Here is a 12,955-nt window from a genome sequence, read left to right on the forward strand (position 1 = left end):
AACTACACTGGTCTTAAACCTCGGAGGAGGGGTAGTGGTTCCTCCGAATACTTTTTCACACAGACGCGACACGTGAGGTTTGCAATACTATCAAAAGGGCGCAAGGCCTATGAGGCGGACCCCAAACAACTACCCAACTACAGTATGGTACCAGAAGTACCCTCAGGAGAAGGGAGCCATTCTCCTGATCCAAGTTACTAATCATAGTGGCAGGATCAGTAATGTTAGTTTGGACAGCTTATGTATTCTTTGGGCTATTCATGAATGAAGAGCACCGTAGTTAGTAACATAGGTAGGGACCAACCATAGTGATGGGGAAGTTGGGCTATAATTTTTCCATGTTCTCAGAGTGTCCACATCCTTCTTTTGAATCGCCACAGAGCACATACACCCTGGGTGTATCAGTGACTTTCACTCCCAGAAAATAAAAATGGGGAGTAAAAATACTCCCAACAAAAAAAGGAAACAGACACATAGGACCTTGTGCCCATGCTTTCACTCACACAGCTCCATGTATACATTTCGACCAGCAGTGCATATAGCACCACAGGAAGAAATTGTCATTATCGCTGCCTAATCGGAAGAAGTAAACATGTATCTTTTAATGTGTATGAATAACTAGGTACAAAGAAATTATTACAAAATATTTCCGTTTCCCGGTTAAAACCTATTTCTACTCACTTACTAAATACTCCCATTGGGAATTGGGCTTTTACTCCCTAAAACATAATTTTACTCCCAACTTTAAAATATAGGGAGTAAAATACTCCCACTTCAAAATCTTATCTGGAGCACTGCATACACCTCTCCACAGTATTCCCCTCGAAGATAGCACACCTTACAGTATCGAAGATTGGTTGCATGGAAGTTGAGCATTGAGCCTTAGAATAGGATTCATCAGGTGATCCTGCAATAGAAATGAAGCAGTCAAAGAAGGTGTCAGCATGGTATTCATTTGCCATTGGAAAGCTTTTGCAAACTGGTGCTTTCTAATATACCTTCAACCAGAATCATGCAAAATTGTAAAGACTGTGCATTTAAAGGAAGACAGTTTCCAGGCAGGGCTAAATGCATCATGTACAGCTCTCTGAGCACTGAATGTAAAGTGAAGGGAGCTATGGGTGATAACACAGATAAAGGAGCTAGCAGACTATTGAAGGGGTTCTCACTGCAACAAGCTGCATGACAGACACCATGCAATCATCAATCGGTGACTGGTCTTAGACGATCTGTATAGCCCATTTTTTGAGGCTTTGGAGGAAATTCCTTTATCCATTGTCAGCAAAGACACATTTTCTGAGGGCCATCACATCAACATGCAGAGTGAGTGAATTGTAAGTTTGATCTTTTCAGGCTACATACTACAAAATATTTGCATGTAAACTGGTGTTGTGGCCAGATGCAAATGTAATTGTCAATTGGTCTTCATGCATTAAAAGATCAATGAAGAGATTATTCTGCCAATCGTATTTCCAAATATGGTGTTGCCAGAAGAAAACTCATTACATTGTCTGGATGAGTATAGAGTGGTGGTCTAGTTTAGAAAGAAGAAGCAAAATTCGTAGAGGACAGTCTATGACCTATGGACCAGGAAGTAAATGTTGGAATCCTTCCAAGACAGAAACGCTGAGGTGGATTTCGTTACACATCACAGCGTTACGAGACAGTTGGGGCTCTAAGGCAGTTTGAGCACCAATGCCCCTAAATTATCCAGGTTATATTCACAAGTATAGCCACGTCATGGGCAGAAAGCAAAAGAGTCTCGGTCATGGACATTTGCTTTGTCTTCAATACATACTTCCATGGCACATTGAAGGATGCAGCTGGGACATGCCTAGTTCACAGAATTTTCCACAAAAGGTTTTGCTGACAGCAGTACAGTGCTGGCAGCAGTACACTGTACATATTCAGGATGCATCCAGCCGAGCAGCCGTTTGTTGTCTTTCTCAAGTAATGGGGTTATTATGGCTAATCTGTCAGCGCGTTATTACTCACTACATCCTACTTTAAACGGTTGTAGGTGAAAGGATCGAATACAAAAGGATCAAATGACAATACTTTCGAATCAAAAGGACTGAAAAAAAGTCGCATTTTTTTTCTGGGGGTCCCCCCCCCCACCCAAACCCCTGTTTTTGGTGTAGAAAGCACTTTTTTTCCTATACGGAAGCCAAAAAAAAGACATTTTAAAAAAAGGCATTCAACTTTTTTTTTTCGTCCTTTTGACTCGAAACTATTGTATTCAGTCCTTTTGTTTTCGATCCTTTGACTGGACACCACTCTAAACTAGTATACAGATACTAGTAGATAGAAACTGAATACTAAAGATACTAAATATAGAACTGAAAAGCTAATCCTCATTACACCTGGTCTAAACCTTGTCCCAGCCCTCAGACCCTCCCTCCCGTTTGGCAGACTTGACTGATCATCTTCTGCTAGCAAGAATACACAGGCAGCAAATTATGTTAGGCCATGCTTTTTGTGTTGGTGGGGGTGTGGGGAGTTTGAGAAAATAATACCAGGTTACTGTGATGCTAGTCTCCCTCGTGAGACCCCTTCATCTAATTAAGAAAGGAAAGTTAAGATTAGGTGAAAAGATTAATTATATTTAGTAATCCGGCCACTGCCCTGAATCCAGGACTTTGTCAGTCACTCCACCCATTTCCTGCATAGCTTATATGTGTTTTAGAACGATTGCCACTAAACAGGAGCTGCGAGGGGGAGAGGCTACAGATCACAGGCCCTGCCGTGGGTGGAAAGAGATCTTGGTATTTGATGAGCAGAGACTAGGATATGCCCTCTATAGTATTTCTTCAAGAGTTTAAAAGGGTAGTAATTATAGCATGTCTTAAAAAGCTTATGTCTCACCAGTAAGGATAGGGAGGAAGACGACCTGGACTCACGAGTAAAGAAGAGCACCAGCAAGAAAGCAGACATTGGGCCTCATTACGAGTCAGGCGTTAAGGGTCGGCGCTGCTTTTTGCAGGCGTTAAACTCCATGGCGCTAAGGGACCATGGTGCTAATTACGCCACCGTAATTTACGGTGGCGTAATTAGCGCCTTCTCCACTCCCATTATGCCCTATGGGTCAAAAATGGGAATGGGGAAGGGTAAAATGGGAAATGGGGATTTACCGCCCCACTCACCTTGGAATGGGGCGGTAAATCCACCATCCACCATGGCGTAAACGTAGTTTACACCATGGTGGTAAGGGTACGACCCAGGCGGTAACTTACCGCCTGGGTCGTAATGAGGCCCATTGTTTAAAAATAAATACACACTGCTCTTTTAAAACGTTCAATCTTCTGAAGACCCTGCTAGTCAAGGGCTCTCTGATCGTAAACTTGTCCGCCTCAAATGATGATAATCAAAACTGAATCACATGTGCCCCAAGAGGCTGAAATGAACAGCCCCAGGCACTATTTTTCACAGCATTTGACATAACCAACCTACCTGTTTGGGCACCTACTGTTCCTCAGCCCCTCACGCTTACCTTTTCCCATCCGCCTTTCAAACTCAGCACTCTGAAGCATCTTGTTTGCATGTCACACAGTACAAAACACCAAATAAAATAATACATTATGCATAGGGAGGAGGGAAAGAAAATGTTTTGTCATTAACTCACATAATCAGCTAGTTTACGGATTCCTCTCGGAAAGCGGAGTGGATGAGGCCGGAGACGGCCATCTTTGCCGCGGGTACTATCAAGCCAGCAGTCATCAATACAGACAAATTCATAGCCTGCCTCCTTCCATCCTTCTGCCACCATCACGTCTGCCATCTGCATGAACAGCTGCTCACTGGTAGGACACATACAAAAATCAAAGTCAGACCAATACTAATGTTGCAATCAACAGCCACTCGATAGAAATGACGTTGCCAGTTAACAGTGGACATGACAAACCTTTTGCTCATTGAATTTATCTATTAGTCTGACCACTCGGCTAACTGGAGAACTGTCCGAAGAGTCATGAAGTACAGCCGCAGCTCCCTCACCACCATATCGAACTAAACATCACAAAGCACACACAAATATATGACTCAAGGTCATCGCTTTAACTAAAGGGTGGCGGTCCCCACCCTACAATATATCATAGGGCGGCAGTTGTCGCCCTATAGTTAAGGTGAGGGACTTGATCCATAGGAAAAGCGAAAATTCTCGGTTCCAATAACTTTTGACTTGCAGGATGGATTTGGCTGATGTTTTCCAAACAAATAGTCACGGGACGTTCACCCCCCCCCTTCTCCCCAGTTATTAAGAAAGCAAATACAACTCTGATTTTGGCCTACTCCCATTAATTTTCCCCTTAGAGAAAAAGTATAAAATGTTGTCAAGCCGAAGAGTAAAACTTCTGGATGGAATTAGAACAAATTAGAAACTTGGGCACAAAGCTTTGACTTATTTCCGGGACCGGTTTGGGGTAAATCCGTCCAAGAGTTTAAACATTCGACGGGGAAGTGGGTGCCCCCTGCTCCCAAAAATAATATCTCCAATGGTGCTATGCAGCAGAAGCTTTTCAGAAATGAAAAAGCAGCAATTTTATTAACATAATTCTATTGCTAATAACGTTCGACTTCCGGATGGATTTGGATGACATTTTCAGAATAAAACGTTTGTCAAGAGCACCCCATCTGTGAAATTATCATGGGAGTTAGACCAAAAAAAAAGAAGGTTTAATATCTTCAGTGCCTACATCTACTGGGCATGAGGCAATGGGTGTTTGGTAACAAATGAATGGTGACATGGCTAGTGGGCCCAAAAGAAAAATATTGGTGCAACACGTACTGTGGCCACGGCTGAAGGTCATGGCTAGCGAGACCTCAAGGGACTATGCAACATGCTCGGCCGTGACCACTGGCCATGGCTAGATGGTCCAAAAGAGAACTATTGGTACAACATGTACAGTGGCCACGACAGAAAATAAATTAGTTAAGAGAGTTAAGGTTATCAGATTTGAAAGAAAGAAACCCCTGAAATTCAGCATCCGCATTTCAATCAAGTCCACCTCGGAGAATAAAATGCATCACACGAACCAAACAGTGATATGGGGTAATTGCCAAGAGAGGGCCAGGGAGGGGAAAAAAGCAATTGAGGGGAGCGAGAGGAGGGGCGAGGACCATGGAAAGAGGAGGGGGCACTTGGCGAGTACCTGTGAGGACAGGGAAGAGTTTGGGATTTTCAAGCGTTAATCGGGACAATACCGGGGGAATAGGGAGATGGTGAGAAAAAAAAACAAATCTACACCTGCAGTGATCACATCTCCTAGGCAGGGGGCAATGGGTCTCTGTAACAAACAGAATTGCATGTACAGAGGCCAGAGCCAAAGATCATGTCTAGTTGGCTCCAAAGAAACCCAATGGTGCAACATGTACAATGGCCATGGCTGAAAGATGTGGCCACTGGCCATGGGCGAAGACCATGGCTGGTTGGACCCGAAGAATCTATAGTATAACAAAATCCGTGAAATTCAGTGAAAGAAAAAAAATACATTTTTCAGGCAAGAGTTAAGGTGATCAGATTCAACACAACAAAACCCCTTAAATTCAGCAACTGCATTTCGAGCAAGCCCACCTTAATTATGCGCCCCCTGCTGCTCATCATATGACCACAATGAAGTCATCACCGGTGACATCACTAATTAAATTGAACATGACATCACTGATGAGATCAATTACATGAAATGTGACATTACTGTTTAAATAAGTTTGAATATTTTGGTACACATTTTATTACACTTAATAACTTTCAGTCCTACAGATAAGGGGGTCGATCTACCACTTGAAGAAACTACTATTATTACTGCCTGATCGGAAGTAAACATTAATCTTTTAATGTGCAAGAATAACTAGGTGCAAATAAATAATTATTACAAACATTTTCATTTTCCAGTTAAAACATTTTTACACACTTATAAAATACTCCCATTGGGTAGTGTACTTACATTTTTACTCATGAAAATGACTCCCAAAAAAATAATTTTACGCCCACTTTAAAGAGTAAAATACTCCCACTTCAAGGTATTATCTAGAGAGCTGATGACATGGAACAATACACCGATACATATATGCGATTGCTTAATTTCAGGGGCTTTGCAGTCTTAACTCCCTTTTAACCAAGGTTTTTTTCACCGATTATATATAATCGACGCACTATGGTCAAGTTGAGTATCACGTTCCATAGGAAACCTGAAAATGAACTGCTAATAACATTCGATTCGGACAACGGATTTAGCGAACAGAATTGGACTTCCACCGCCCTCCTCCCCCAGACGTTAGTAAGGAAAAATACAAATCTGTCTGACTCATCCCCATTCATTTTCCCATAAAGGAAAGTCACATTTTTGCTCAAGCGCACAGCCCAAACCACTGTATGGAATTGTACCGGGCATGAACAACTTGGGAACGAAGTGTTGACTCGATTTCAGGGTGGAGGGAATGGGGGGTAAGGCTGGTGTTATTTAAAAAAATATTTGATGGAGAAGGGGGTGCCCTCATCTCCCAAAATGATAAGGATATCTCCCATGGGGCTTTGAAGCAGAGCGACTTTTCAGAAATATTTGTTCGATGTGAGTGATATTCGCAAATATTAGGGGTTGTCCGAAAACAAACAGTTGAAAAAAAATACCTTTTGAAGGAGGAAGTAGTGAAAAAATAAAGTGGAATTTTATGGCTACAGTGAGGTGAGGGTAACATATTGGGGCAACATGTCAAGGGGTGCAATATGGTCCCAGCCGGTGAGCATGATGGCCGTGCTCACTGGCAGGGCCAAAGGCCCTGGCTAGTGGGCCTGAAAGACATGTACACATGTCACGGCCAAAGGGCTTCACAATGATGTTCAAAATAGCATTATGGGGGTACATCAAAGGGAACACACTGAGTTAAGCAGGTGATGAAAAGAAAATTATATATTAGTTGTAGGAAGAAAACCCCAGAAATTCAGATAAAGGCACCTTAACTTTGCGTCCCCTGTTGCACAGCCTATGACCACAATGGCGACATCATATATGACATGCACACAAGTCAACGTATTAAAAAAAATTGGATACCATTTAAAGATTACTTTTACTTTGTACAGTAGGTTTTTAATTTTAACATGTTAATCACTTACAGACACACTGAACGAAATATATCTATGTACATGATTTCAAGCAAATCTTGAATTTTAAAACTATTTCTTTTCCATACATACACATGTAGGGTAACAATCCTTGCACTGGTTGTAACATTTAGAAAATTATGTGTAGACATTTTTCTTACAATAAAACATTTGAGTTTTTACATATGTTTATTTTAAAACGTAAATAATTAGAGTTCAACATGTGTTGCTTTCCATTTATTTCTACTAATTAAAAAAAAATGTATACACATTATATTAGTGAATATGTCTTAGATATATTTTGCACAAACCGGAACATTCCAACAAACCGGAACATTTCAAGCGGTGTACTATTTATAATTCAGATATCTTTTACCAACGTACTACAAAAGGAAAGTTTCACAAGTAGTGATATGATGCATGTCCAGCTGTTTACCGTCTTAAAGAAAGTACTCATTGTTATGAACGAGTCTAAAATGCTAATATCACATTTGTAGAAATGCAAGGGTGGTCTAAATATAGGCAAATACATAGTGATTTTATGTCTGATGCCATTAGTTAAATAATTAATGATGTCATATGATGCCATTAGCGATGTCATCAGTGATGTCACCAGTCATTGTGGCCATACACTGTGCAACAGTGGGCAGAAAGGTTAAGGTGGATTTAGCTGAAAATCAGGGGTTTTGTTGTGTTAGGTTCCCACCTTGATATCCCTGCAACTAAGGTTTTTTCCTTGAATTTCAAGGGTTTTGTTATTCCATAGATTTTTAGAACACTACCAGATCACTAGGCATGGCTTTGAGTCATGTTCAGTGGGCACAGCCTTCAGCCATGACCACTGTCCATTTAAAAACACTACCAAACCACTAGCCATGGCCTTTGACCATGGCCGCTGGGCAAACACTTGCAACCCATCGCTCAAAGACGTTCATCAATCAAAAACTGATTTTTGACCCGTTTTGATAGTGGTATTTTTATGTATAAAAGATTGCAGGCTTTGAGAACTCCCAATGTGTTTAGGCAATGCGCAGGGAGTTTACATGATTTGCCAAGGATCACACATTTTGGCTAACCAGCATACTACAAGCCCCTTATTTTATGGCCGGTCTCTTGGTGAAGGTTACGATACATCGCACAATCCCAACTAACCGCATTTAAGCAGCACGGGAAAGGGGAAAAGAAAATGATTGGCTGCTTGAATGCCATGTGTGCAGGTACTTTTGCCCCCATAGTGAAAATCAAAAGCTGGCACCCGTGAACATACGCTCCGTAAATGAACATATAACAATATACAAATGTAGTTCATTTGACCTACCTCAGAAAATGCGCAAGACAAAATAGCATTGGACTTTAAAAAAAAGTTATGAACACCACAAACATAACCAGATAGAGGAAATGTTCCAATAAATATGCTGGCAAAGTATTAAAAGGTGCTCACCATTTAAACCCAGGGTAACAGGAGGGACTGCCCTCTTTGTGGGAGGATAAAGGGTTCAAGGTATATGCAACAAGGAGGTATCCTACCACATATCATTTGTGACATTACATTATTCCTGGAATGTCAAACATTACTTGAGGGGAGTCTAGAAGCATTCAATACTTTGCGGTTGGTACCCAAACTCTAAAGGGTTTTGGATTGGCAGGGTCAGTCTGCAAAAATGCTAAGAAGCAATTGGTTTCTTTCTGAACAGCTTTATTGTATGGGCTATTAGTCATTTTTGTACTTTTTTCATCTTTTGTTCTTTAAGTTTCAACATCATTTTTTATATATATATATATATATATATATATATATATATATATATATATATATATATATATATATATACACACACACAGTACAAAACAATACAAAGGCTGACAATTCTTGAATACATATAAACAAACAAGTGTTCAGCGTACAACAAAAAGTAACTACACAAGTGCTTGGACCTTCAAAACAAATTAACAATGTTGTTGGCACTTGCGAACACAAGGTCTCCGGAGCTACCTAGTTTTGCTCTGGTTTTCTAATTCGGTGACACATGGCTTACAGATGCGTCCTAGTATCAAAAGGAAAGCAAGCAATGAACGATCCATAGGTCTACGCCTAGGGGATAAGCCCTCGGTGTAAGCTGGACTTCGTGGTGGGTACGCCTTCTTCCGGGCACGCCTTCTTCCGGGCCTCGGATAGTGTCTTTCTAAGGGTGGGGGGAAGGGGAAAAGGTGCTGCAGTGTTATCTGGCTGTGATCTCGGTGCTTGTGGTTAGCACATAGCCAGGGTTTGACGTTCTGCTCTGGAAGTAAATAAGGGCAGGTTCAGTGGTAGTGTTGGCCTCTGGTGCATAGTGCCAAAACCCAGCGAATATGGCTGGGCACCAGCCCTACAGACATAAAAAGGCTGTGTAGTTTAAGCAGATGTGTTACCTTGAGCACTGCATCTTAGCTGTTTGAGATACGCAGGTGCTCGGATGCTGCTGTTAGATTCTTCTTGGGGAAAGGCAGGGATCCTTTCTTCCTTTACCGTGTGCTTAAGCGTTAGAGTGTGTGCTGTAAGAAAAGAAGGAAAGCGGCGTGTCAAGCTGATGCTCGTGTTGTCATAATGGTGTTAAGATACATCACGAACTTGCAGGTGTAGCTGTTTGTCGGGCCGTATAGTTGTCGCTAATCTGTCTGCCAGTTTCCAAGAGAAGGCTTTACCTTTTAGTTTATGAACGCTTTCATAGAGTCACGGTGTCTCACGGATTGCTCTCATCTCGGGCTCCCATCACAGTGGAGCGGTATGGTGGCGTGAGAGGCGCATGCGCTGGAGATTAGTACCTGTTCTGCAGCGCATGCGTGGGCACATCTTTAATGTTTGAGTTATTCATTGTTATGGTAACGTGGTATGCTGCTTGTGAAAATATATGCGGGGTGAGCAATGCGGAATGCCGGAAAGTGGTTTCTGTCGTTGTGTATGGGCGCACATTTACCAAACACAGCCTACTGACTCACACGGAACGCTGTATGTAAGTGGACCCGGTATTTGTGCAATACCGCGGAGCTCTAATACGCGCATGACTGAAATTAGGTTGTAATGCACATGGAGGGGTCATTGCGTGTGCATACTGATGGTGTTAAGGCCTTAGCGGGTATATAGAATAATGTGGCTCGTAGCTGATGGGTCAAGGAATCCTGTATGAGGAAGCAGGGTTGCGCTTGCCAGTGGTGGCACTGTATAGATGGAAGATCTAGATTGGAGTAGGACGCACATGTGGGGAGCCGCTGAAAAATAAATAAATAAAAATGGCATGTGGGCTCATGCACTGTCAAAATGGCAATTCCCAATATCGGCATTGTCCTTATGATGTGGCTTGTCAAAATACAGTGGCCTGGGTGCCAAAAAAGTCTTAAGGTGGGTTAAGGATATGGTTCCACTTGCACCTGTGCTCGTTGGCAAACTCAATTCTGTTGGTACACTGGAGTAGCCTCATTCAGTCCTTTGGTGAGCGCTTTTAGCTTGAAAATCCACCACGCTTCCTTATGATTTATGGCGTTGCTGATGTTGGTGTCATTGGTTACTTTATCGATCACCCACCATTTTATGTCATCTGGACCATGTTGGTATTCAAGAAAGTGGGAGACCAATAGGGCATTCAGCGTCTTGCATCTGACTCGAGAGCAGTGTTCACAGATTCTTTTGTTCACCTGTCTCTGTGTTTGCCCCACATATCTTAGCCCAAAAGGGCATTCCACAATATAGATCACATTACTGGTTTTTCAGTTCGTAAAATGTCTCAGGTGCCAGTCTTTTCCTTCAATACTAAATGTCTTTGTCTTGCTGGTGAACTTGCAGACCGTGCAGGTCCCATACAGGTATTGTCCCGTGATTTCCCTTAGATTCCATAGACCTGTTCTTGGTGGTTTCCTTAGTCTGGCATGAGTAAGGTGCTCCTTCAGGTTCTTAGAGCACTTGAGCACCATCCTGGGGTTGGATTCATCCAACAGGCTAATCTGCACCAAGGCCCAGAATTGTTTGATTAAATGCTTGATCCTGGCCGTGTCCGGACTGAATGTAGTAACACATCCTGCTCAGCCGTCCTGGTTTTTGGTGTCAGAAGGGGTTTCCTAGGGGTGCATAATGATCTTTCCCTGGTGTTCTTAACCAATTTGTTGGGGTAGCCTTGTGTTTTAATCTTGTCTCGAATTCAGCTGCATGATGCCTATATTGTTGGACTTCTGTGCAGTTCCTAGTCAGTCTCAGGATTTGCCCCCAAGGATTTTGGGATGCATACTTCTGTAGTGCAGTAAAGTATTCCGGTCTGTCTCTTTTTTGTATAGAGTGCATACCAGTCTGTATATTGTGTAAAGTGCAGACCAGTTTTCCTTCTTGTGCCTCAATGCCCAGGTCTAAGAAGATTAAGGAATCTGGTCTGTCATGTTTCCTGCCAAATACAGAATGTCAACGATATATCTGCGCCAACTGGCGATCTGGTTGGCAAGGGATTTCTGATGAAGAGAACGTAGGGGTTTTCATATTCCGACATGTAAATGACGGCGAGGCTGGGTGCAAAGGTGGCCCCCATCACTGTTCTGCAGGTCTAGAGATAGAAGGTTTTGTCAAAAGGTAAAGAAGTTTTTTGTCAGGGCCAGTTCCAGGAATTCTATTATGAAGTTGACCGGGACTCTCTTTCCGTCATGGTATGCGTGAGGTGGCCCGACACTCTAAAGCCGACTCCTGCAGAATGCTGGTATACAATGCTTTTATGTCCATTCTCACTAAGATTTCATTGGTTTTGTTGAAGGGAGTGTTTTGGTGGTAATGGTTGTCATGGTGTCTCAAAGGTAAGGGAGTGGTTGTTGGCTAAGTGGTTTTAAGAAAAAGTCAATACATTTGCAGAGGGGCTCAATGATTGAGCCGTACCCTGACACTGTTGGCCTCCCAGGTGGATTGGTTGCATCTTTGTGGATCTTCAGAAGGGCATAAAAAGGCTGGTATCCTGCCCCTCGATGTGTTTAGAAAGCCCTTGTTAGGGTAAATTCTGGGGTCGGCAAAGCCGTACCAATTGTCTGCGGACCTCAAGCTCACGGAAGGCCCTAACTCCTTCCAAGTCCCAAAGAAGTCGAGGCTGATACAAAGCGCAAGGAGTACTGCTGTTTATTAGACCAAACAGGCAGGGATAACATGCATGAAACACAATCAGGTCCAGACGCATCGCCTCGATTTTGGGCTTGCAGGCCCTTTTTGAGTTGTCGTGACATCACAACCTTAGTCCCTTGCCAAAACCCGTCCCCAAACCCTAATGCCACTCTGGGTTGGTTCTCGGGATGGTAGGTCCAATATAGAGACGTATAGAGAGCCTGGTTATGGGCGGCTGCTGGGTCAGGTGGTGTGCTTGGCTCGTCCTTAAAAATTGTTGTTACTTTGGAAATGTTACATTAGGAATTGTGATGATTGGCTGAGGAGTGCAGCCAGCTGCCCCTATCCCGCAGTGTCCTGATTTGTCAGGCCGTGGGCCCCCCACACCCCCCGCCCCAAGCATGGGATCGCCGTTGTTCCCAGTCCACGAGACACCGGCCGTCATACAATGTGTACCTGTAAGGTGTGACTATGTGACAGTATGTAACAATGGGGAGTCTTACTACTGCCATGAGAGCAGTTTAGTCCAAGCGCATGCTGTAGATGGATTGTTGCAAGTCTTGGTCTCAACCGTGAGACGTCTGCATATTCCCAGCTTCCAGATCTTGGCGTCATATCAGGTCGGCTGGATCACGTGTGCGGAGACCGCTGGAGAGACCAAATTACTTCGATTTAATTAGTATTTTGCTTTGGGGGTTTTGTCTTCTATGGCTGGGCCCACCGGGGCGTGGTTAATAGAATGTCGCTTGCAACATTGCGAC

General features: G+C 43.0%; 1 protein-coding gene across 2 annotated transcripts in view; it reads right to left on the minus strand.

Moving 5' to 3' along the window:
- The window catches only part of GLA (galactosidase alpha), a 302,341-nt gene that overhangs the window by 155,097 nt on the left and 134,289 nt on the right, over window positions 1-12,955 (minus strand). For both annotated transcript variants that reach the window (XM_069613036.1, XM_069613037.1), the window contains exon 2: window positions 3,623-3,797. In XM_069613036.1, coding sequence (XP_069469137.1) covers window positions 3,623-3,797 — 175 coding nt within the window. The remainder of the gene's footprint in view (window positions 1-3,622; window positions 3,798-12,955) is intronic.

This window comes from Ambystoma mexicanum, chromosome 5p (assembly GCF_040938575.1).
Source record: "Ambystoma mexicanum isolate Mex_15411 chromosome 5p, UKY_AmexF1_1, whole genome shotgun sequence".
Taxonomy (NCBI): domain Eukaryota; kingdom Metazoa; phylum Chordata; class Amphibia; order Caudata; family Ambystomatidae; genus Ambystoma; species Ambystoma mexicanum.